Raw genomic sequence first — 24,605 nt, forward strand, 5'->3', positions numbered from 1 at the left:
GAGCGGAAGCAGGAACTTTGTATTAGAAGTCGTTAGAGCGCTAAGTGACTACAAAACAAAACAAAAACAAAAACGTACACGAAGTAGGTCCTTTGAGGCTGATCGGATTGGCATCTATGTTTTTGATACGGTAAAGGCGTTTTAAAATCTGGTTTCGACTTAAACGATAGCTTTCATGCTATCGCCCCGGGCCAAAATATTTAGGAGAATCTTGAACGAGAATCAGCGAAAGAAAAAATAAAGTTCGATATGTTCACTTCATGCTCGATTTTATTTTGGTCTCGTGACTTACGAGTCGTAAGTTACGACTATTGCTCGAGGCAGCGGCCATACCCACGTGTGCTGCTATCAAGCATCTACTTGGCGCCATGGGCAGCCTTCAACGCCTGTAAATCAAGCCACTGCTGTAACTTGACTTCAGACTCCTTCCATTGCTTTATTTTTTCGGCTTTTGGGGCCTTCCTCGCAGCCTTGGCGGGATCACGAGCTTGAGTTTCTCCAAAAACTCTTTCAGCCCTCTCTCTTCGTCAATATCGTCGACACGACGAAGTATTCGTCCGCCATCCGCGCCGGTTAAGGCGGTGGTTCCAGGCGACTCACCGTTCTTGACCAAAGCGTTGGTATTCTCGGCCGACGGGACGGATGCACCACACGCATGGAGAGTGGCCACAAACACCACCGCGAAGATGAAACTGGGGCGCATACTGCGGGCTAACTTTCTGGAGTGCTGCGGAGTAAAACGCGGAATGATGGAGAGCGGTGTGTGGACGGATACCGACAGTACTGTAGCTCTGCTGCCGATTACGATGCCTATAATCAGTCAGTGCAAAATGCTCGCGACCAACAACCTTCGAATTACGGACTTGGTAATAGCGGAAGTTGAAGTTGCCTTTTACCGTATCCGGGCAGTTTAAGGCCAGACGTACGTGGTCCACGCCGATCAACTGTTAAAACGCATCACACCATCCAGACCCATACCAACTATCCCATTGTCGTGCGAATCAATTGCAATGATGCTGCGCAATGTGTGGCTGCGCCATGGCGGCTCTGCCCGGCGGCTGCTGTCGACGGCGGCACCGTCGGCGTCGGTGACCGAGGCTATGGAGCGCTTCCAGAGCGTGCCCAAGTTCCAGCAGTACCCGCACTTCTTCCCCGTGACCATGTCATTGCAGGAGTACCAGAGCAAGTTCGACGCTCTTGAACCCAAAGCTCGTTGCACGGACGAGAGCGTCGCATTGGCAGGTACGTCAATATTTACATCAAAATGCAATAAAGCAGTGTAAATTTACGTGTTTGTGTGGGTGGCAGGACGTATTGTGGCGATCCGTCACGCCAGCAAGAACCTCGTGTTCCTGGATCTGCAGAGCGACGGCCACACGGTGCAAGTTTTGTCCGAAGTCAAGCACTTTGAAGGTCGAGGAGATGCAGCTGCTACGGGAGACAGCGAGGCAGTGAAGAAGGAGTTTAGGGCGCTGCACGAGAGTCTGCGTCGCGGCGATATTATCGGAGTGAAGGGGTTCCCGGGCAAGTCCGGCAAGGGCGAGCTGAGTATCATCCCGAGGCAGTTGGAAGTGCTGGCGCCTTGCATCCAGCCCTTCCCGAACAGTAAATACGGCATCAAGGAGCCGGTGAGTGGCGTTAGCTTAGAACGGTTTATTAGCATTGGGTGTTGACCCGAAGGTCGGTTTTGAATTTTGATGTTGACAGGAGATCCGCTTCCGCAAGAAGTACCTGGACCTGCTCACGAACCCGGGAGTGCGTCCGATATTCGAGACCCGCGCAAAGGTGGTGCGAGGAATTAGGAGATACCTGGAGGACCGTAACTTTATGGAGGTGGAGACGCCGATGCTGTTCTCGGCGGCGGGTGGTGCGGCTGCGCAGCCGTTCGTGACCAACTCACGGGCGCTGGGGAAGGATCTGTACCTGCGCATTGCGCCCGAGCTGTTCCTGAAGCAATTGGTCATCGGCGGCTTCGACCGCGTGTTCGAGATCGGCAAGGTCTTCCGCAACGAAGGCATCGACGCGACGCACAACCCGGAGTTCACCATCTGCGAGTTCTACCAGGCGTACGCGGACTACAACACGCTCATGGACACGGCGGAGGAGATGATCTCGGGCATCGCCAAGGATGTGACCGGATCGTACAAGATCCAGTATCCGATGGAGGAGGCGGCGGCCGATGAAGAGGGAGATGCCGCTGAAGACGAGCCCGCTATGGTGGAGATCGACTTCACGCCGCCCTTCAAGCGGCTCCCGATCCTCGAGACGCTCGAGGAGTGCCTCGGAGAGAAACTGCCCGACGTCAACTCCCCTGGTGCGACTGCGTGTACGTAGCTTATTGCTGTGTATTGTGTGTGCTCACTAGGGCTGTATCTCATGCTGCAGACTCGATCCCGGCACTGCTGGAGCTGTGCGAGCGCCACAACGTGGACTGCGCCAAGCCGCACACGTGCACGCGTCTGGTGGACAAGCTCATCGGCCACTTCGTCGAGCCCAAGTGCGTGAACCCGACGTTCCTGTTCAACCACCCGACGTGCATGAGTCCGCTGGCCAAGGCGCACCGCGAGCAGCAGAGCGTGACCGAGCGCTTCGAGCTCTTCGTGGCGGGCAAGGAGCTGTGCAACGCGTACACGGAGCTCAACGACCCGTTCGACCAGCGCCGGCGGTTCGCGGCCCAGCAGGCGGACCAGCAGCGCGGCGACAGCGAGGCGCACGGCAAGGACGACGAGTTCTGCACGGCGCTCGAGTACGGCCTGCCGCCCACGGGCGGTTTCGGCATCGGCATCGACCGCCTGGTCATGCTGCTCTCGGGCAAGCCCCACATCCGGGTACGTTGGCCGTCTTGAGCTCTTTTGCTTCATTCTTTGCACTTACTCGTGGCGTCTGTATTGCCGCAGGAGGTCATCATGTTCCCGGCCATGAAGCCCAAGGACGACGCTCCTGCTACCGAGCCCTGAGCTCAGAGTAGCCATGCAGGCCGGCAGCTCACCCGCTCGTTGAACTTGCCGCGCCTTCAACTTGCGAACAGTTGTTTAACAATCCGGGGGCCGCGCTCCAAGCAGAAGAAGTCGGAGATTCGTTAGCGTCCCATGTCGGACGCGCCGTAAAGCAATACAGTAGAAGCAGGAATGCAGGTGCGGTACATGTTAGTGGAGACCCCCCATTTTGGCCGGCGATGCCGCGGCCCGCCGGGATCCCGGCCGCAGACCATAGACGAAGCGCGGGCCAAACGCTTGCACGGCGGCCGCACAGACGCGCGCTGCCACTCGCGCGGGCGCATGTGACAAGGTGCGATCTCGACCACGCATTGCCCGCCCGCTCGTCATGCTCGCCCGAAAAGTATCTGGTCTCTACTAGTAGCCTACTAGTCTCTCTACTAGTAGCCTCCTAGAGTCTAGGATACTAAACTTTGGAATGGTCCATGACGCGCGGCGAGTAAGCACGCGTGGGCGCCAATCGCGGGCACAAATCGCGGCCAAACGGGGCTCCGTACGCTCGCAACTGGAAGTTGAGTCTACAGTGTAATCCCCGTCCGCTTCCAATCGGACCCCGTACCGGTGCGATGCAATTGCACGCCGGCCGTGGCCAACTTTGCACCAGCCTGACGTGACTTTGGCGGCAGCCAGCTGCGAGTTTAGTTAGACGCAGGCCACGTCGAGCGCTCCAAGCGGCCTGGTTTGCTGCGTGAAAACTTTTCACTGAAAATCATCGAAATTAACGTGGACCAACCGCCTGCGATTTGCCTGTGGCGGCTGGTCGAATCTCGCCCTCGCTGTCATTAGCAACCGGCAGCAACGGCGCCTGCAGCGTTGGCAACGGCCAGCTAGAGGGGATGGATCGATCACCTTCGCATGCGGAGGATGGCTGGCTGGCTCACTCGGAATCTCCTTATCCGGGTAGACAGACGTGCTTACGAAACCCAAGTGGTCCGAAAAAACCCAACATTATCACTCTCAAGAATCACACCAACTATAGACACGACCGCTTCGGGAAACCACAAGAACGGGTCCCAAGCCCCCAGTGACTGATAGTGGCCATCAAAAGTGCAGCCAAAGGCTCGTCCATGCACACCCCAAGCATAAGAGCGGCGCACTGCAACAACCGATAGACACCCTGCGCGTCCGCTGCGCTGCTGCTCCACTTTCTATTCGGCGTCGAAGAGCCCAAGCCGCGTTCCGTTATTGTGACTCTCATGCCCGTCGTCAGCGTGGGCTTCATCGGCTCCGGCCGCTTGGCCGAGCGCGTGGCCCGCGAGCTGGTCAAGAACGTGGCGCCGCAGCGCAAGTTCAGCTACAAGAAGCAGCGCCTCGTGTCCACGCTGCTGGCCGCGGACCCGTCCGAGGAGCGGCGCCGCGTGTTCCACGGCCTGGGCTTCACCACCACCGCAGCCAACCAGGACGTGCTGGCCGACTGCGACCTCGTGTTCCTGGGCACCGACGTGCGCCAGGCGCTGGCCACGCAGGCCACCAACGCGCACACGCTCTACGTGAGCCTCATGGGCGACCTGCCGGCCCAGCAGGTCGAGGAGCTGCTGTGCCCTGGCGCCAAAGTCATCCGCATGATGCCGCAGAGCTACCTGGAGAAGGCCGGCCTGCCCAAGGGCGTGCTGCCGCCGCGCTCGTGGGCCACGGTGCGCGGCTCCCAAGTGAGCGACCAGGACATGGAGAAGGTGCTGCGCATCGCCGGAATCGACAACTGCGTCGAGGTGGACGAGAACTTGACGTCCTGGTCCTTCCCGCGCGAAGAGGGCCAGGGCCTCATCCACCGGTTCGTCAACTCCATGAGCGACCACGCCGTCGCCGCCTCCAGAGCAGTGCACGAGCTGGAGCAGCAGCAGGAAACTGAGGCTGACGCGGAGGACGTCGAGGCGGACTTTAAAGACACTTACAAGCTCGGCCCGGAGCTCGGCACGGGCAAGTTCTCCACGGTCTTCAAGGCCACCCACCGAGACACTGGCGAGATCGTCGCGGTCAAATCCATCAAAGACGACGACGCCCTGACCGAGGAAGGAGGCGAGATGCTTATCGCCGAGGTGGGCGCGCTCAACCGCCTCAAGCACCCGAACATCATCTCGCACCACGGCTTCTACAACGAGGACGGCAAGTACCTGCTCGTGCTCGAGTACTGCAACCGCGGCAGCGTGCGCAAGATGCTGGACGAGCACAAGGTCGTCCCGGAGCAGATCGCCAAGCGGATCCTCAAGCAGACCCTGTCTGCTCTCGAGTACTGCCACGCCATGGGGCAGGTGCACCGTGACATCAAGGCGGAGAATGTTATGCTCACCGAGAGCGAGGACGGGAACTTGACGGCGAAGCTCGCGGACTTTGGTCTCTCCGAGGAGCTGCAGCTGGCCAACCGCCGTCTGCAGACCATGTGCGGCACCCCGCAGTATCTGAGCCCGGAGCTCGTGTCCGGCCGTCTGCACGGCACGCCGGCCGACATCTGGAGCACGGGCATCATGACCTACATGATGCTCAGCGGCGTGGTGCCGTTCGACGAGGCCAAGAACGACACGGAGCTGTTCAAGCTCATCAGCCTTGGTGCCCTGTGGTACGACCAGCCGCAATGGAGCAAGGTCTCTCCAGCGGCCAAGAGCTTCGTGCAGAGCATGTTGGACATCTCGCCGGAGTCGCGAGCCACTGCAACGGAGCTCTTGAAGCACGAATGGCTTCAAGGTGCATGAGAGATGGCTACATCCTGTGATGCAGCATTATTATAAGTATTCTGAGTGAGTAGGTTCAATAAGTTTCAAAGGTACCTTTTTTCATCCAATCCAAATCGTTGTTTGTCCTCTTTCAACCAATCACAGGTGTGTATTTTCCGCGGGTAACAATTGCACCAGTTTTGAAAATGGCGCGGACCAGGCAGCAGGAGGTCTGCGAGGACTGGAGTTGCCCGCTGTGCACGCTGCTCAACAGCGCGGACGACGACCGCTGCCAAGCTTGCGACAATGAGCGTCCACCGGCGCACCTGCTCAAGAATTCTCAGCCCCTAGAACCTCCTGCAGCTGTCGCTACAGGCTTCGAAGTGCAGCATGTGTATCGTCCAGCATCAGGCGTCTTTTTCAGCTCCTCAGCGCGCTCCCAGGGCGATTCCAGCTCCGCTGCTACGTGGAGGCAAGAAACTAGACTCGTGGTGAACAGACGACGCGGAAGTTGGCGACGAATGGGAGCTGTGGAGCGAGAGAGCAAGCAGGAGAGCCAACGGAGTGAGCCAGGGACTGCAGAGCAGGCTGCAGGTTTTGACGCTACGGAGAGAGACGCAGAACAGGAACCGAAGGTTGCAAATGAAGTGCACAGGAATGCTAATGCTATGGAGCCAATGGTGACCGTGGAGGAACAGGGGGAGAAGCAGGAGGAGGAAGAAGAGGAGGAGGAGGACACGGCTATGGAGCCGTGCTTCAATCTACTGGGGTCTGGGGCCTCAGTATTCGCCGTTCCAGTGGTGGAAGACGTGGTGGAGGATCCGAGTGCAGCCGACGAGTCAAAGAGGCGGGAGGATTGCGAGGAAATATGCGATGATGACGATGTGGTGCCTGTTGCATCTCCTCCAAAGTATCCTGGCTTCATGCCCGCAAGTAAAGTGCTCATTGAAGAACCATTAATTGAGGAAAAGCTGGCGAGTGCAGGGCTGGATCTGAGTGATTCAGATGATGAAGAGGAAGAGCCCAAGAAGCTGAGGAGAAACAAGAGTGGAGAGGACGACGATTCGTGGGAGGATAAATGGGTGTGCCAGATATGCACTAATCTCAATACTCAGAGCGCGATGGAGTGTACAAGCTGCAGCTGCAAGAGATACAGGGATGTTCCGCGTACACCGGAGACGACAACGACGACTGGATCAGACTTGAAATGGGCCTGTCATATCTGCACGAACCTCAATTCCCCGGAGCGTACGGAATGCGATGCCTGTTTTACCGACAGGAGGAAGAATGTCCCAACTTTGAATGGGGCGTCGGACGAGAGGTGGAGATGTAAGGTTTGCACGACATTCAACGCTCCTGGCACAACTCAATGTGAAGTTTGTGATCGGTCACGTGAAGATGAGCGTAAGAAACCAGCGGGGAAGGATGTCGAGTGTCCTGTGTGCACGAATTTGAACCCGCCCGGGAGCAAGGAGTGTATGATTTGTGAGACGTCGCTGCAGTCAGGTAAGCTGTTGCCTCGGGTATACTCGCCATGTTGTACTTTACTGATGCTGCTATTGATGCCACTACCGATAGGCGGTACTCCAGACGACCATTTCGTCGACTTGTCTTCCAGCCCGCCAGCTCGCAGCCACAGCTACTCATTTGATGACGGGTATGTCGCCCTAGAGTTTGTTATAGTATTGTTGCGGGATTCATGCACGTATTAACTTCTTGCTTGTGCTGCTGTGCAGTGATCTCAACAATCCGTACGCAGATTTGTCGCAATACGACACTTACGATGCGCAAGACAAAGTTGCCGATCCAGATCCTGACTTCGTAGAGGACATCTCCGACAACGAGGTAAACTATACATCGAGTTGCTTACACCTTTCGACCCGAAGTTAACACTCCCACTTTATTGCTTCTTTCAGGCCATGCTGTCTTCGAACAACACACGCCCAGCCACTGTGCGAGCGGAGTTGAAAGAGTTCAACCACTTCGTGTGCATGGAAGATCTCCGCGGCGACTACGGATGCCGCATCAACTACAGTAAAATGTTTGCTGGGCAACGGTACGCTGGGAATCTCTTTCTACATTGAAAGTACAACATATCACCCTAATTGATGGTCTTGTGTATCCATGCCAACGTCGTTAGGTCTCGAAAGTCTTACGCTGATCGCCTCGCCACCAGGACATCCGAGTCACGAAAGCGCAAACGAAATGCAGCTCGCAAGGCGGCAGGTGAACCGGTTACACCCCCGTCTCGTGGCGGCAAAGCGGCTCGGGGCAGCAAGAAGCGGAAGGCAGCAGGTGCCACACGACGAGGTAAGAGTATTCATCTCAGAGGCGGCGAATTCATTAGCCCCCCAAACTAACGTCCTTTGCAGCTTCGTCAGCTGGTACAAAGGCATCAAAAGCGCCGAGAGGCAAGCGAGCAAGAAAAACTGCGGCAACAGGGCGGCGGGCCAGTTCAGCAACGACGTCTTCGCCAGGCATTAACCACTACGACAACTCGGGCTTGGATTTGGGCGAAGGCTTCAGCACCATGGCGTGGGAAGGCGTCGGATCCGCGGGCTACCACTAACTCAATATCTAATCTGCTATTTAACGCTTCGTCGTGTCTTGACCCAGCCACGTACACATCCAAGCACAAGTCTGCATTGCTTTGCCATCTGCTATTTTGTCGAAGGCCAGGATCCTTTCAAGAGTCGAGCGACGGTTCAAAGACGGCAGCGACTTGCGTCTCTTGAGTGGTTATTGCGCGGATCTACAAACGGAGGTAAGCCTGCCATGACGACGCTGGAGGAAGCCAAGGCCTTCTTGAAGAAGGAGTCGGCCGACGGGACGAACCTGTACGACCACCTGGGAGACGTGCTGCTCAAGATCATCGTTGAGCGCCCCGAGAATCTGCATGAGACCTTTGAAAATATCTCCGCGTTGGTGAAGCAGCAGCGCTATCTCGCGCCCCAACAACCGCCGACCGTGGATGCTAACACTCAGTTGTCGAGCTTTAAGAAGCAAGCGGTACGTTGAGTCTCGTTCTCTCATAGGAGCACAGTTCAAGTGGATCTAAGCGACAATTGTCTTAATTTTTGCAGCTAGCACATCAAGAAAACTGGTGCAATGTAGCTCTGGAGCTGCTGAAGCTCAAGTCGGAGGAGGAAGCCCCACCAGAACCTGCTACTGGCGTGGCTGATCTATTGGACGAAGCGAACATGTTCGAGTGGGCTGGGCTGGGGTTTTCCAAGGGGGAGACGTTCCGACTGTCGTTGGCTTTGCAGCGCCTTGCTCAGACAAATGGCACTGTGAACATGCGCTTCTGGGGGAAGCTACTGGGGCGCGGGGCTGATTACTACGTCGCCGAGGGCGAGTTGCCTACCCCATATGAGCCGGAGGACCAAGAAGCGGAGGAAGGGGCCACGGGAGCGAACAAGCTCACGTACTGGGTGATGAAGGACAACGGGGCATACCAGTGGGTCCAACTACCTCCTGTGCGTCGCGAGCAGATTTTAGCAGCACGACAACTGCGTCGTTATGTGCATGGCGACCTGGATGCCCCTGTGCTTGGGCACCCGCCGTTCCCCGGGCTGGAGAAGAACTACCTGCGCGCGCAGATTGCTCGCATCTCTGCAGGCACGGTGCTGTGTCCAGCTGGATACTTCCAGGTGTCCGAAGAAGGCGATATAGCTCCAGCCGAGGAGCCGGAGATCAAGGCTGCCGCTGACTTGGTGGACTTGGGGAGCTGGACGCACTTTACTAAGGAGATAAACGCTCGCTACGGTCGCATGACGCCTATGCCTCCTCTCACTAACGCGGACGGAGAGGAGGAGCCGCGTGAGGGAGAAGAGTTCGCACCACCTCTCCGTGCTCTGAGCGAGGACAAACCCTTGTCATGGCGTGTGGATCGTTTACCAGCGACTATAATGCCTGCAGTGGGGGAAGTGGCGATCGTCCGCAGTCTCGTGTGGCCGGGGGCTGTCAGCATCGCTGTCGGCAAGAAGTTCCTGAACGTGTACGTGGGTACCGGCGTCAAGTTCATCTCGGAGCCATTCCAGCTGCCACCTCCTCAGCGCCTGCAGGCTGGCAGTGGCGTGGGCTTGAGTGAAGACAATCCGGATGAAGAGGGCAAGCCGACCTTGCGCTGTGAAGTTCCTGTGGAGCAGCCTGACTTGCTGGAAGACCCGTCGCCACCAGCAGAAGAAGAATAACCAAGCTGTCAGCTACGAGGTCAGTTTATTTGCTTTGCCTAGCTCATTAATTCTTCATTCAATCGGATCGTTGGTTCGGCCGCTGCAGATGTAGAGCTCATTGCGGGACAGTGCCCAGATCTCGGGGGTGTCTGCGTAGCGAGTGTCATAGAGGCCGGACTTGAGCTGAATCTGCTGCACCAGTGTCGAGCGCTTCTCACTCGCACTCGATCTCGAACTCCTTGCGGTCTTCACCTCCACCGAGGCCACGCAACGTCCATGTTGCAGCTCATAGCTGTTCACTGCTTGTGGGCGTTGCGTATCTCCTCCAGCGACCACCACAGTCTCGTGGGTGTCCACTGCACAACGAAGGTTTGGCAGGTAGCGCTTGGGCAGTCCCGCCACGAATTCCACCACTGGCTTGCAGTTGCGGAGGTCCAGCAGTCGAAGCTCGCCATTCGATCGCTGCACCACAGCCTTGCAACAGTCCTCCAAAACGTGGACGTCTAGGACAGAACCTGCAGGCTGGCCCGCCGCCACCTCCGCCTCCCACTCATAAGCTCGACTAGGGGAGCGCAGGTCCCAGCCCCACAGCCCACCGTCCTTCGTACCATTTAGCACGACATGACCCTGCATATTTTGGGTAAGAACCACATCAGTCTTAAGCTGGAGAAACGTTCATGACTAACCGTGCTGTAGAAGCCCTGGGCGTGGACATCGCTGGTGATGGTTCCTGTTGGCGCAAGCTGAATGGTTCCAACCTGCCCCACCGCGTCCACATACGCTGCAGTCGATGATCTGGAGAGGGCGGCAGGTCAATACCACTGCAACCTAAGACAATCACTAGCAGACACGGACTTACCCGCCACAGCCGACGCTGAAGTTACTCCCGTTTGTTGCTGGGCTCCTGATACAAAGTAACCAGAGCAAAACAACATTATCGCTGGGGAAGTCTCACGTGATGCAAGTGCTCGAAACAAACCATTTAGCTGTCCAAGGATCGACGAATTGCCAGCTCTGAGAATCAAAGAGCACCAAACCATAAGCAAATAATTCCAGGTAGCACAAATGAGAGCTTCGACACAAATTCGCACCTTTCCGCGTGAGTTCGACATCACTGTTCCCCCGCCAGAGCTCTGGTCGCCCACACGCATGAAAGACACACAACCGGATGGGCGCTGCCTGTTTCGCTGGCCTGACCCGAGACTGCACACGAGCAAATCCAGTTCTCGGACCGGACGCCACTGTAGCGCTGTGATAACTCCGTCAATATCGAAACTCGCGATGGGCAGGACTCTTTGCGACGGAGACGCAGTCCCAGGCTCAGGCGGCATCCTTCTCAGCCCTAGGATATCCAGTTGCCCACTACTAGCTGCAACACAGTTAAAGAGAGCCTCATCAATTATTTAACAAAAAAACAGCTCCAGTTATCGTAAACTTTACCTCCCAGTGCTCCGAGATTGCTAGCTCGAGGATGCAGAGCCAACGCCGTGAGTCTGCCTGCAGTGCACACGCCCTGAGGCTCCACCACCTGCGACGACTTGGCACAAAAATCACAATAACATTACCATTTGCCCCCTACATCTCACGAGGCCTCGAATAACTTTTCTTACCAAAAATCCCGACAGCAATTGTGGCATCAACTCTCGATGGTCTCGGCCTCGTGCACTCCAGCTGAAGTCACTTTGTCGTTGGGTCAGGTAGTCCACCCAATTGTGACTATTGACCCCATATCCTCGCCGAAATTTCACTTTAACTTGCGGTTTTTGCTCGGCAGCTTGTTCTTGCTGCTGTTTCAGCTCCAATTGTTCGCGTTGACGGCGCTCCGAGGCCGGAGAAGAGCGGAAGTAGCGCTTCTTGCTCTCGTCGTAGTAAAAACCCGGTAGAGCCGCCGCCGCCGCCGCCTGAGGTTCAGTGGGTTTTTCGGCGCTCTGCTTGCGCGCGTTGGCGCGCTGGGCCTCCAGAGCCTCGAGGAACTTCTGCCGAGCCGCTTCCTCGTCCTCCGCACGCGCAACTCGCCGCTTCTTGCGCGCCATGCTTGAGAAGCTCCGAGTACAGAAATAAGTGAAAATGTGTTTGCTATTGCGATAATGTATCCACTATTGTGAAAGTGTATCCACTACTGCGAAAATGTATCCTCTACTGCGAAAATGTATTCCAAAGTTAGCGCTTCTGGTGGTTGAGGAAGCGCAGAGCGATGAGGCCGACGACGCGGAAGAGCACGATGCAGCCGATGATGAAGAAGAAGAAGTGGGTGATCGACTCGTGCTTGAAGCCGAAGTACTGCTCCGTGTACTCCTTGATGGTGATGTGACCCACAGTCACGGGGGAGTTCTCCATCGGTTGGCACCCGAATTTCGACCCCACGTTCTCATACGCCTGCGTGCTCTCGTTCCACGTCGGGAGCTCGTCACAGTCGGCAAACACCAGCGCTTCCATGATGGAGAGAGGGAACCAAAGTGGCGAGATCTTGTACATCCAATCGTACCCGGACGGGATCGAGAGGCCGGCGGACTGTACCCCATGAACATCATGAAGACAGTCTTAAACAGCAACCCGAAGATCGACGCGACCTCCTCCGAGGGCATGGCGTACGCGAACATCATCCCCAGGTAGACTTGCATCAATACCATGAGTGAGATGGCCAGCCAGAAGACCACGCCGGTCCAGAAATCCGTGAATCACACCATGGGGTAGAACACAACCGTGAACAAGAACCCGCTGCATAAGCAGTAGGGGATCTCGACGATGGTAGAGCCCACGAAGTACCAGAGCGCATTGAAACTTTGATTTGCACGTTCACGGTAGTATGAGGCGCGTTCAGAGCACGCGAGGGGTAGAACGCTCTGGAAGGTCATGATAGCTTGGAAGAGAGCAGCCATGTACACCATACCGACGCCCGAGTTGAGGCCCGAGTAGGACGCGTAGTCGGCGTCGATGGATACAACGCCGAACAGCAACGCAAAGAAGACAGCGAGAGGATCATGCGCGTGAGGGTGTAGCTGGGAGTGCGCCAGTACATCGAAATGAAGCGAGTAACCACGAACTTCATCTGCGTGATGGAGTTAGCGGCGCGCTTCTCAGCAAAAACCATCTCCGGGAGGTCTGGCGACGGCGTTGTAATGCCTTCCTTCGCCATATTATTCTTCAGTGCCCGACTGAGAGCGCTGCTGTTGAAGAAGTTCACGAAATCCATGCTGCCAGCCGCGGAATTGCTCACACCAGCACCGATACACTCCAGCATCCACGTCGCAGGGTTGTAGCCCAGCGGAAGCGGAGCCACACCGGGGATCGATAGGAAGTAGTTGATCAAGTTGCAGCAGTTCTCACCCAATTCACCGAAGAACACGATCTCGCCACCGCGCTTGAGCAGCAGCAAGCTGTCGAACAAGTAGAACACCTCAGCGGACGGCTGGTGGATGGTGCAGATGATGGTTCTCCCCGAGTCAGCGACCTTGCGGACACCATCCATGACGAGCTTGGCAGAACGTGCGTCCAGGCCGCTTGTGGGCTCGTCTAGGAAGATCACGCTCGGTTGGGCAGCGAGTTCGACGCCAATTGTCAGGCGCTTCATCTGCTCCACAGAACTGCCGCGGATGATCTGGTCGGCGATGTCTTCTAGTCCAAGCAGCTCAATACATTCGTCCACCGACTCGTACTTCTTGGCGTCCGGAATGGAAGCGTCTTGACGGAGAAATGAACTAAACGTCAGCGCCTCACGAATCGTAGCAGCCTCCGAGTGCACGTCCATCTGCTCGCAGTACCCCGTGCACCGGCGGATGGCGAGATCGTTGGCTTCGTAGCCGTTGAGTAGAATCTTCCCCGTGATCTTCCCTCCGGTCTTACGCCCAGCGATCACGTCCATGAGCGTCGTCTTTCCAGCGCCCGAAGAGCCCATTAACGCGGTGATAGATGCAGGAACTGCAAAGCCGTTGATGCCCTTGAGCAGCTCGAGAGAGTCCTTCGGATTGTGTGGGTCAGGCACGAAGTAGTGCAGATCTTGGAAAGCCATAGTCACCGGAACAAAGCTCTTCTCTTGAGATTCTACCTCCATGGCGTAGCTACCCCCAGAGTTCGTGTTCTTCGGCGTATTCATCAACGCGTATGACTCATCATCAACGGGTTTCTCCGAGACGTCGACGTTTTCTGGGGTTTCGTAGCGGAGATACTCGAGTCCAAGACACGACAGGAACATGAAGACGACGTAGATGGCAGCCGAGTAGACGATACCGTACGCGACCCAGTACTTCTCGGTGTCAAGTCCGAACAAGTCAAGTAGTATTCACCCATCGTCATCTCGTTGTAGCTGGTGCAGTAGTCGATACCGTCGTAGACGCACACGTCCATTGCGTCTGACCGGTATTGGTTGATCGACAGCGCCTTGACACTCCAGCTCATTGGACTCAACCAATGGGCGAAAATCAAATAGTCCGGGAATTTCCGAGTGCTCTTCGAAAGCACTCGGATTTCTTTCGAAAAACACAAGTTGCCGTTCGGACTTGGTTCCAGTATCCACGCGCCCTGCACGGGACCATGCGCAGGCGCTCAGTATGCCCACTGCAAAAACACACGGGGTTCCGTGCAAAAACACAAAAAACTCCGTGGTCACAATGAAGCCAGCGAAAACGACGAAAACGACGAAAACGAGGACGCTGCACACGCTTAATGGGGTCACAATGTTCGCGTTGGGGCCGATTGAACACAAGAAGAAGAACCACATCCCCATGGCCAAATTCGTGAGAAACAGCACAAGCTCGAAGATGAGGTACAGCGAGATGTCCGACTCGAACCCACACAGCCAGTAGACGAGAGACCCGAAGATGATCGTCTCGACCAGCGCCAGCGGTAGTTGCTGGCCGACGTGGCCAGCACGTACGACCCCGTTCGGAAGAAATTGGCGCCTCGTTGCTTGTAGAAAATCTCCCTCTCCGCCATGTAGGTGGCGATCTGGGACGACTGCCCCATGGACACGAACATGACTGAGGAGAAGACGACCCCGAGCACCACTGACACTTCGGTCGGGTCAAAGTCGTAGAACACGGTGCAGTAGAGCAGCCCCATGACCGTGATCATCAAAAGTCCTCCGAGGATGAAGGGCTTGTTCCGGTACGTGACCAGGAGCTGGCGTCTGAGCAGAGTCAAGGTGCTCTCGATGAACGACTGGTTGAAGGTTGGCGTCGGATCCATGCTTTGCGTCGCACAACGCAGCAGTTCAGGGTCGGGTGGAGCCTCCAGAGTTCGGAGCATCTCCTAATGGATCGACGAATGGCGGAAGGCCTCCGCGAACTCACTGGCACTGCGCGGTTGCTTCGTCGGGTGCTCGACCTGGCAGCGATACTGCTCGGACGTGCCCAGATCCAGCAAATAGTCGGCGATGTCGCGTCCAGGGGGGCACGAGAAGCCCAGATCTTCGAAGTATCTCTCGACTTCAGAGCACGGGCCATGGTACATGAGCTGCCCCTCGTTTAGGATCATCACGTCGTCGAAAAGCGAGAAAACTTCGGGCGACGGCTGCAGCAGAGCGATCACGACGTTCTTGTGCAATGTATGGGCGATGCTGCGCTGCGTGTTGATGATGTCGTACGTTGCCGCGCTGTCCAGCCCCGTGCTGATCTCGTCCATGAGCGACACGAACTTGGTGCCGAACTCCATCTCGCCGGTGGTGACGCGCTTGCGCTCACCCCCAGAGATTCCTCGCGTCATAGCGTCACCCACGATCGTATCCTGACAGTTCTTCAGGCCAAGCTGCTGCAACACAACGTCCGGGTAGTGCGCGAAGACAGCCTTGACAATGCTCAGTGCGTCCGCGTTCTCCTTGTCACTGCCCTGAGTCAGCATCTGCTCGTTGTGCTTGGACAGAGAACTTCCGCAAAACTTGTCGGCGAACTCCAGCGTCTCCTTGACCGTCAGCATGGGGTAGTGCTTGTCGCGCTGGTTCACATACGACACGAACTGAGGCAGGCGCTGGATAACCTGCTCGCGCTTCACATTGTTGAAGGTGATGTCACCCTCCACCGTGATGTTCTTCTCGACGGAGAATCTCCCACTCAGCATTTTCAAGAGAGACGACTTGCCAGACCCCGGTTGGCCCAGAAGTAGGGCGATTCTACTCGGCCTGAAGGCGCCGCTGATGTCCTTGAGGACTTCCTTCCGTACCACGCGCTTCTTGGGCCCGACGAAGGCCTTCTTGAGCGTGTTGGGGATGGTCGGCAGCTCGTACTTGGACCCGGAGTCATCGACCACGACGATGTCGGCAGTGACGGACAAATTGCTGAACCGCACGTCCATCTGAGGAATCGCGGAGCCCAAAGATGTTTCGACCTTGGACGCGAGGTGTTGGTGCAGCACTTCGGCCCCTTCAGCCATCAACGCCGCTCCGGAGTCGTAGCCGAGTTTCTTCTCCATCCTTTTGATCGTCGAGCGAGTCTTCTTGGCCTGGTGCGAGGAAAATCGAGAATGAGTCTGTAGCTTGTCGACTCTTTCCTGCCCGGTTTGAGATGTTAAAGGACGATTATGCCAGAACGGCAGTGGCTTCTACCTAGCGCAGAGTAATCGATTTATAATAACTTGGTTGAATCGCGAAGTCTGTCGAAGGACGACAAGCTATGACGTGAATCAGTGTTGAACGTCATACAGTATTACTGGATCTAGTTGCTATCCCTGACTAATTCGGAAGAGTAGATTGGCTGAGCCAGCCATGATTACTTTTGAGAGTACCTGAACATGTGGTAAGAATGGCATCAGCATCGGCCAGATAATGCAGGCGGGTGCTATTACATTCATGCAAGGCTGGATGTACCAGACACGGACCTGGTTGTCTAGCGATGACGCCTGCATGTCGAGTTCTTGACGCAGTGTTGTAAGCGAGTGAAGCGCTCGATTGTGCCATTGAAGTTGAAACATTTCGCGGTGGCTCATCGGACTTGTGCCACTTGGTGCACAGGGGATGAGATTACTTTCAATGCAAAAAAGGTGGAGTTTCAATGTTTCTAAAAAAAGGGTGGAGGTTCAATGCATGTATGTGTTCCGTTTTAGAAACGGCCATTTGGTGTTTCCAAAGCTGCCCCGGTGGCACATGCCATGAAGATCAACAACGTGCCAGACATGGGCGACAGCCTGTACATGGGCAACGTCCCGAGGCAGCATCCCGAGGCTGAGAAACGTCCCGGAGCTGAGCAACCTCCCAAAACCTTCCCATTCATGCAATTTCGCCAAGGACAAATTCATGGTCGATCTTGAGAAGCGGCCTGCAATGCCAATGAACTGGAACGTGATGAAGCAGTTGCCCGTCACAGGCACTGATGGCCAGGTGACGAATCGCTATATGCCCGGCCAAATCATAGACTGGCTGGATTGCTCGGGCCCCACAGGGTTTCCGCTGGACGGTTCGCTTTCAAGATGGTCGTGAACTGCAGTTCGAACTCGATCAACTCGCAGAGCTGCTGAGTTCGTCTGCCGCACTGGGTCTTAACATCACAGGCAAGATCTTCTAGATTGAAGCCCTCACCGACTAGGGGTCACTCTAGCATATGCACGTTGCATACACCACGCCATCATTTCTAAATGCCTTGAACCTCCACCTTGTTTTTAGATGCATTGAACTTCCACCTTTTTGGCATTGAAAGTAATCCACACCCGGAGCACAGCTCTCGAGTCATGGATATCGATATTGGAAGCTTCTAAAACTTTAAACGTTGACGCCATGCAGCTGAACACCAAATACCTCGCACTGGTGCAGTGAAACACAAAAATCCAATTGCTAGCTCGGACTACCGTCTACAGTGCAGTAGAGAAGTAAACGTTATATGATAAGCTTGGTCGTCTTCGTCTGGCAGTCCAGCGTAGGGAATCAATTCTAGGTGAGATGAGAACATTGATTTCGCGCCGTTGCTGGTTGTGCCAACAGTACTGGTACCCGGATGAGCTTCATCGCCAATTCTGTTTCTGGCCTCGGGGCTTTTATTACACGTGAGATCGCAGCGAGCACGGCAATTCCTCCACCGATCTTACCCCACCCAGTATTCCGATGTCGACGCATACCTCGCTCTTTCACTCTCGAGTTTCACCTCCACCAGCCCAGCAGCACGCAACAATGCGGATCGGGCCTGGTTTCGTGCTTCTTCCTACTATCTTCTACCTGCTAGTTTCTCAGTTTGCCGCCGCAAACGACAGCATTGACTACCCACTGGATACGAGGGCATTTTACGCTGCAGGTGGCTGTGACACGTTGGTATCTGCAGACATGGTGAGTCCACAGTATAAGTTGTGCACCACTCAGACAACGTGCTCCTCAAACGACACGTCCGATGACATTCGCGTCTGCGTGGAGGACCGAGTCCAGTACTTCCAGGATGAATTCGGCGCATCTCCCTACTTGCTGGCCGACTACTACGCAGACTCGTCCTGTCAGAAGTTCTGGATGTCCAGGGCATTTCTAGCGGACGGTGAGTGTCGTGCTCAAGGTGGAATGAGCGGAGCTACGGGGCCATATCTGGCTGTCGTGACCAATGCACAGGCCAAGTCCATTGGAGTCTACATGTCGTACGACGGGTGCTACAACTTACGCTTCTACTATGGCATTTTCCCGCTTTCTACGACGAACTTGAACTCAGGGGTCTGCGTCAACGACAAGAACGGATACGTCAAGTACTACCTGGTGGATTCGACATCGCCAATGCCTACGAACTCTACAGCGGAGAAAGTCGACACGCTGTCGATTGTGACAGTTTCCTCGCAAGGAGCTTCGCTGACTCGGATGGCTACTTCACCGAAGTATTTGTATGCAGGACTCGTTCTAGTCGGCTTTTTTTTATTCTAGGAACGTTGGAGATGCTCGATAATGCCTATACAGCACCAGCAAATGTTTTTGTTCTGTTTTCGAATTGAGGATCATTATTGTCACTTAGCTATCGGCTAATGACTACTAAGGCCCATTCTCAACCGGAATTTTTCGTCGCATGCGGCCGCATGAGCCGAAATATGGACTTGTGATTGGTTAGTGGGGTAGGTGGTCGCATGCGGCCGCATGCAAAAATAGGCGCTCATGCGGCGAGTTGACCGTGTCGCGAGTGCCCTGGATGGACGTTCAAGCGTTGTATGGAAGCTAGAACGGTTAGGCAGTGGCACAAAGAGCGAGAAACAGAGCTAAATCAACTTGTTCTCTCCAGTGCAGATTCACGACTGACCCTACTTCCTTACCGCGCACGGAGCCTGACAGCTCGTGCTTCCTTCTTCTTTCGGCTCTCTGTCGGCTCATGTGCCGACTTCAACACGTCACCGGCTCACCTGGCTCTCGTCTCACCCCTTCGTCCTTGGCTCACCTCACAGCTCACGCCCTGAGCCACGCGGCGCTCGTGACCTCCGTCCTGCCCTTCGCGTCACTGCTCACCCATCGCTCGCGTCACTGCTTCCATCGCAGCCGAGCGCGCCACCTAACCGACGCGTCGCCAGTCAGCGCCCCTCCGAAATGGATGACTGCCCGCTCACCGCATCGTCCAACAGCTGATCCTCCAGAATTCGATCGCTGGTCGAACGGTCGTCCGTGTAGTAGGAACGGTCACCACCGTTCCTACTCGGGACATCCTCCCCGACTGAAACTCGACGTCCTCGTCGAACAGCTTCCAGCTTGTCAGCTCGCATCTTGGCACGCAGCTCTCGCTGTTCGGCGCGCAACCCGCTGAGCGTCCTCACAGGTTTCCTATCGCCTACGCAGCCGTCCGCACGCCAGAACGCTTCGCTCAAGCGCTCAGCTTGCTCCAGCTCTTCCAAGTCTTGCTGCCATTTCGAGTAGCGGTCCTCGGCCATCTTCAATGGCGAACTCCCGCCCGAAGTCGCCTCATACCATTTCAGCAAGTGGCTGGCCACGCAGGTCGCCATCACATAACATCTCCACCGCACTACCGTCTCGTCGGGCACGAGCCCGTCGCCGACGACTAGACCTCCATCAGCCAACATGTAGTTCAGCGTCAGCAGGAGCACTGCGACGCCCACCGTTCCTTGGCACACTCGCTCCACGAAGTCGTACACGAACACGACCGTGTAGAAGAGGGCGTAAGCCAGCAGTGACAGGAACGCCCAGAACCCACGACACACACAGCTCGCACGGTCGACCGTCCGCCTGCACTCGGCCTTGGACCCTTTCCAGTACTTGGCCGTCGACTTGCAGCTGAGCTCCATTACGTCAGGCAAGAAGACGCACCACAACGCGTGATACGCTTCCAACCACTTGTGTAGCAGCCTGCCGAGGCCTTCGGTGTGTTCTCCACGAGCCTCCAACACGATCATGGGCGTTGCCCAAATTGCTTCGAACGCTTTCCATCTCCGTTCCGCAGCCGGTCGACCTCGCACGGCCGGGCCGTTCACAAAGCGACGGTAGCGCCTCAGGCACACCCGCGCCAGCGTAGACCACTTGTAGACGAAGGCGAAGACTGCGCCGAGCAGTCGACCCGCGATACTCCACAGCGGCCTCGTCACCACTCCGCCAATCGCGCCCACGACCAACAAAACGGTCACCCACCAATATTTGCACAGCACCGTGAGCGCGACGCGCCACAGCACCAACGAACTCCAAAAGCACCACTCGATCACTTCAATAGTCGTCTCCATCTCGCCACCGTGCGAAAGATAAAATGCAGTCCTTAGAGCTGCATGAGTCCACCGTCCCTGCTTACTTGCGATGTCTGCAGCCGTCGCACTCAGCACTTTGGTAGATCCAGCAACCCACCGTTACATTTCGTCAATTCACCGTGTTTGACACGACCGTGTCGCTCGTCAACCGCGTCTCTCCCTTCCCCGAAAGGAAATCACAGACCTTCAACTTCCAACGGTCGAGTCGTTGTCCATCAGTAGCTCACGCTCATTGGCTTCTTGTCCTCATTTCAGCTTTCGCTGAGACAAGAGCAAGACGCCCAAGAACCCCACCACCATGGCCAAGCCTCGTGACGAGAATAAGACCGCCATCATCCGACGACTGCGCTCGCGCTTGGACCGCAAGACGCTCGGCGCCAGCGCCGAGGCCGACGCGCGACTGCGCGCGCAAGTCGACTTCTACGCCCGGCTGCGCAGCTCCATCTTCGTCAACGGCGACTCGCTTGGCGTCACGGCCTTCGACGATGTGGCCGTGGCCGTGCTGGCCGACGACACGCTGTTGCCCGCGGAGCTCGCGCGCACGGTGGTGCTGTTGCCAGCGCCCACCACGATGGACACGGAGCCCGCGCCCGCGCACGACCTCTTCGCTGCTCAAGCTGTTCCTGCGCCCGCGACCAAGCGTCCGGCCGCTTCGAGCTCTGATGACCAGAAGGCCCCCGCCGCCAAGAAGCAGCGCAAGAGCTCGCGCACCCCGCAGTGCATGTTCGACTTGCCGGATACCTGCCCCCGCGACGTTCAGCGATACGTCGAGAAGCTGGTCAAGGCCGCCGCCAACCAGGGCAAGACCCCGCCACGAGCAGCGTACCCCTGGGCCGGGCAGCACGCCTGGTACGACCCGGAAGAGTTTCCGGAGCTCTACCTGATGCACTGGCGCAACTACATGCGCCACCGTGACACGTTCTTCAACTGTGCGCTGTACGCGCCAACGGACAACTCGGACGCTCGCCGCCGCGACAAGCTCAACGCGAACCAAGGCCGCCTCGTGCTGGTGAGTGCGAACGTCTGCCGCTTCGGCTGGTACGGCTTCCTCGACCGCTTCGAGAACACCGTTCACGACAATCTCATGTGGCTCGGAGGCAAGGCCGCCAAGCGTTCCGTGTCGGCCAAGGGCAAGGCCAGTTCGGCGACGGACCTCGTCACGCTGTGGCGCCACGACCGTTCCCGCTACGACAGCCTGATGGCTCGCATCCTGGATCCGTGCCGCATTGACGAAGACGGTTACCAGAGCATCCGTGAGCTGCTGGAGCAGACGGAGGCTTTGGACCCGACTCGTCCCCCGCACCTTCGACTCAGCGACGAAGCTCTGGCTCGCATCGCGCGCGACGCGGGCCGCAAGCCTCCCAACCCGGCCTGGATCGGCAACAAGAGCAGCGGCATCTGGAAGACGCTGCTGACGAACAACCGGATCCGCGCGCTCCAGGTCAAGATCGCCAAGCAGCTCAAGGAGGGCACGTACAGGGTCGTCATGGACTTGAAGCCGTTCCAGCGCAAGGAGCAGGGCGACAACGACTCGGACTACGCCGACGACGACGACACGTTCACCGTGCAGCCGCCGTCTCCGCCCGTCGACGAGGAGCTCGAAGACGTCGAAGACGATGAGTCCGAGGAGAAGCCGTCCACGCCGAGCTCCACGCAGGAAGACGAGCCCGACGACCAAGAGCAAGACGACGCCGATCAAGATAACTAAGTCGAAGACGATGAAGGCGGCCGCAGTTCGGACACCCACGACGCTCCTGATGACGACAAGGAGAACAGCTCTGGCGACGACAAGGGCGACTCGTCGGCCAAGGGCAACTCCAAGAAGAAGAGCTCCAAAACTCTTCGAGCTTCAAGTAGTTCTCCGTGAATAAGGGACGCTCCTGACCGTTCATTCTTTCCGTATTACCCCGTGCGTCCCTCCAATTAATCTCAATAACAACATGCAAACCGTTTTCCACTCGTTCCGTTCTTGAGTCTTGTAGTTCGACCGTTCATAACATCACTTCACGACCGTTCCTCCAAAACACAAACGCTCCCACCGTTGACCGTGCTACGCCATTAGCAGGTCATCGTCCTTCACATCTTCATTGGCATCGGCCAGCCTCGAGCTTCGACGCAACTGGGGCAGCCGCAACTTTTCCTCCTGGCTTGTTCAAAAGCCGCCACTAGGGCCTCATACTCAGGCATCAACTCGGCCCGAGGCACCCAAAACGTTTCATAATTCGCAACCAACACCAGGTACTCCACAGAACGGTCCACCGTTCGTTTCTCACACTGCTAACAACGGCGAGTCGACACCCGTGAGGACCGTGTCCCCCTTGCCAACGGTCAGTCGTTCCGTGAAACTCGACGCGAGGAGGTCGGCCTCCTCCAGCGGTCCTTCTTCAGCCTCTCCTTCACCGTTTTCGGCACCGTCCGGCACGTCATCCATGTACGGCCGTGTCCACTTGCCACGAAACTTCTTCAAACGGTTCACATTGACCGTGACCACCTTGTCAGGATGCGACGGGATGTCAGTCCGGTACGCATTATTGCCCACTTCGCAACAACTCGGTAAGGGCCGTGCCACGCGAACGCTAGTTTCTTCGTCCGCGCCTCCCCTCGCTTCTTCCGGAACAGTTGATACACGCACACCGGGTCTCCAACCTCGTACTCCAGGGCTACACGGTCACCTAACCGTTTTTCATGACGATCTTGAGCCTTCACCAGTTGACGCTCGACTAGATGACGAGAATCACGCAGCGAACGGTACAATTCCCGTGTGACGAGACTGAACGGGGTTTTACCTCAACCGGTCATCACCTGTCTACTGACCCGCCTGAACCCGCCATTCTGATTGGCCGAGACTGAACCCGGACCCGGCTGTACACCGTGCGACAAGCTCTGAGCTGGAATTCGGCTGTGTTCCGCGGAGCGAAGTGCGCTCAAGCCTAGGATGGGCCTTCAGGCCTGGAAGACTGCGTTCAGATGAGAAACCCTGAACGCACTCGATCCGTCCAGGCCGCCCCCGTCCTTAAGCGGGTTGACACATTGAGGCCGTCGAAAACGCCTGTACGAACGTATCGTATATGGTGTCCCGCCTCGCCTAGGCCCTGAACGCACATCGAATTCGTGTACCCGGAGCTCAGCCACCCCAGTGAAGTCGCGTACATAGTGTCCAGACCGCTGGCCACCCGGAAGAAGTCCCGCCAAGTACCTCACGACCCAGTGAAGAGTCAACCTACCCTTGGCCGCAAGGCCTTGAGTATGGTTTCAGCTTTGGGCGCAAATCGCCTTTGGCTGCAGACCTTGGACGCACTGCGTTCAAGCCTGCTGACTCTGAAACCCGGTTTCAAGGAATGCGGGTTTAAGGGAACCTTGGCCGCATGCGGCCAAGGTTTCTCAAGAGCCAGTCATGCACAAAGACACAGGCACATTGAATCTGGGCAAGAATCCAGTGGGAAGTGTCTACGTCAACAGTTCCAGTATATTCAAGTCAAGATATTCGCCAGACGCGTGGCGAAGAACACAGAAGAACGCAGAAGAACGTTACGAGAGAGATACCTTTACACAAAGCCTAGCGATAGTCTAGCAGATAACAATCGGAGAGTTCGTTTTACCCCCTACTGCGCAAGTCGTCGAGGAATCGGGTCCGCTGTCTTTAAGGACAAGCAGTGCGGAGCTCCCCACACACATTCAAGTCCAATTACGTGGGGATCAGTCTGCTCCGGCTGCTGAAGTGATCCACGTATTCCATTTCCCAGTTGGGCCCATTGCGTTGAGGTAAGGGTGGTGTCCCATTTCATGTTAACGATTGATATCTCGGGTGGTTTGGTAGCAGTCGCCCCCGAGAATAGTCTGATTGACTGCGTTTAGGATCGGATTGTATTTGGTCTGTATATTTCCCTCATCTGAGGGTGGTGCGCGTGTGAAAGTGCGTTCAAGGTTGACCAGTACCTTGATCGCAGATTAGTTGACTGGTGTACGACCCACCGCCCAAGGGTCTAAGAATAAGTGGCGGCTGTGTGTTTGTGTATAACTCTGTATTTGTATTGGATATCTGAAAGTGGTGTGTATTTCTGGGGTTCTAACTCGTGGTAGTAACCCTGATCCTTCACTCACGTTTCAAGCTTCAGCCATTTCGGAGAAGTGCGTTCAGACAAGTGAACGTACGCTCAACGAAC

At 56.4% G+C, this 24,605-nt stretch overlaps 10 protein-coding genes across 10 annotated transcripts; 6 read left to right on the plus strand and 4 right to left on the minus strand.

The window, feature by feature from the left end:
• Positions 1-436: 436 nt before the first annotated feature.
• On the minus strand, positions 437-703 carry PHYSODRAFT_288454 (hypothetical protein; the record flags this gene model as incomplete). Its single annotated transcript, XM_009536206.1, has 1 exon — positions 437-703. One exon carries the CDS (start codon positions 701-703, stop codon positions 437-439), a length of 267 nt encoding a protein of 88 aa, XP_009534501.1.
• A 307-nt stretch (positions 704-1,010) lies between these two features.
• Positions 1,011-2,957, plus strand: PHYSODRAFT_305108 (hypothetical protein; the record flags this gene model as incomplete). Its single annotated transcript, XM_009536207.1, has 5 exons — positions 1,011-1,242; positions 1,309-1,628; positions 1,708-2,326; positions 2,386-2,828; positions 2,898-2,957. The coding sequence occupies 5 exons, from the start codon at positions 1,011-1,013 to the stop codon at positions 2,955-2,957; spliced, it is 1,674 nt and encodes a 557-aa protein (XP_009534502.1).
• A 1,210-nt stretch (positions 2,958-4,167) lies between these two features.
• On the plus strand, positions 4,168-5,683 carry PHYSODRAFT_361838 (hypothetical protein; the record flags this gene model as incomplete). Its single annotated transcript, XM_009536208.1, has 2 exons — positions 4,168-5,167; positions 5,369-5,683. The coding sequence occupies exons 1-2, from the start codon at positions 4,193-4,195 to the stop codon at positions 5,681-5,683; spliced, it is 1,290 nt and encodes a 429-aa protein (XP_009534503.1). The 5' UTR covers positions 4,168-4,192.
• Positions 5,684-7,206: 1,523 nt separating this feature from the next.
• On the plus strand, positions 7,207-8,004 carry PHYSODRAFT_521700 (hypothetical protein; the record flags this gene model as incomplete). Its single annotated transcript, XM_009536209.1, has 4 exons — positions 7,207-7,301; positions 7,381-7,489; positions 7,561-7,700; positions 7,785-8,004. 4 exons carry the CDS (start codon positions 7,207-7,209, stop codon positions 8,002-8,004), a joined length of 564 nt encoding a protein of 187 aa, XP_009534504.1.
• Positions 8,005-8,419: 415 nt separating this feature from the next.
• On the plus strand, positions 8,420-9,837 carry PHYSODRAFT_522869 (hypothetical protein; the record flags this gene model as incomplete). The annotated part of the gene is made up of 2 exons (XM_009536210.1): positions 8,420-8,653; positions 8,728-9,837. The coding sequence occupies 2 exons, from the start codon at positions 8,420-8,422 to the stop codon at positions 9,835-9,837; spliced, it is 1,344 nt and encodes a 447-aa protein (XP_009534505.1).
• Positions 9,838-9,891: 54 nt separating this feature from the next.
• Positions 9,892-10,452, minus strand: PHYSODRAFT_522852 (hypothetical protein; the record flags this gene model as incomplete). The annotated part of the gene is made up of 2 exons (XM_009536211.1): positions 9,892-10,008; positions 10,072-10,452. 2 exons carry the CDS (start codon positions 10,450-10,452, stop codon positions 9,892-9,894), a joined length of 498 nt encoding a protein of 165 aa, XP_009534506.1.
• Positions 10,453-11,979: 1,527 nt separating this feature from the next.
• On the minus strand, positions 11,980-16,221 carry PHYSODRAFT_338411 (pleiotropic drug resistance protein ABC superfamily; the record flags this gene model as incomplete). The annotated part of the gene is made up of 7 exons (XM_009536212.1): positions 11,980-12,330; positions 12,504-12,818; positions 12,857-14,065; positions 14,152-14,337; positions 14,426-14,644; positions 14,689-15,066; positions 15,142-16,221. 7 exons carry the CDS (start codon positions 16,219-16,221, stop codon positions 11,980-11,982), a joined length of 3,738 nt encoding a protein of 1,245 aa, XP_009534507.1.
• A 1,687-nt stretch (positions 16,222-17,908) lies between these two features.
• PHYSODRAFT_338412 (hypothetical protein) lies at positions 17,909-18,566 on the plus strand (the record flags this gene model as incomplete). Its single annotated transcript, XM_009536213.1, has 2 exons — positions 17,909-18,472; positions 18,543-18,566. The coding sequence occupies 2 exons, from the start codon at positions 17,909-17,911 to the stop codon at positions 18,564-18,566; spliced, it is 588 nt and encodes a 195-aa protein (XP_009534508.1).
• Positions 18,567-19,266: 700 nt separating this feature from the next.
• On the minus strand, positions 19,267-20,421 carry PHYSODRAFT_338413 (hypothetical protein; the record flags this gene model as incomplete). Its single annotated transcript, XM_009536214.1, has 1 exon — positions 19,267-20,421. The coding sequence occupies one exon, from the start codon at positions 20,419-20,421 to the stop codon at positions 19,267-19,269; it is 1,155 nt and encodes a 384-aa protein (XP_009534509.1).
• A 319-nt stretch (positions 20,422-20,740) lies between these two features.
• On the plus strand, positions 20,741-22,150 carry PHYSODRAFT_263233 (hypothetical protein; the record flags this gene model as incomplete). Its single annotated transcript, XM_009536215.1, has 1 exon — positions 20,741-22,150. One exon carries the CDS (start codon positions 20,741-20,743, stop codon positions 22,148-22,150), a length of 1,410 nt encoding a protein of 469 aa, XP_009534510.1.
• Positions 22,151-24,605: the final 2,455 nt, after the last annotated feature.

This window comes from Phytophthora sojae (genome assembly GCF_000149755.1).
Source record: "Phytophthora sojae unplaced genomic scaffold PHYSOscaffold_9, whole genome shotgun sequence".
NCBI lineage: Eukaryota > Oomycota > Peronosporomycetes > Peronosporales > Peronosporaceae > Phytophthora > Phytophthora sojae.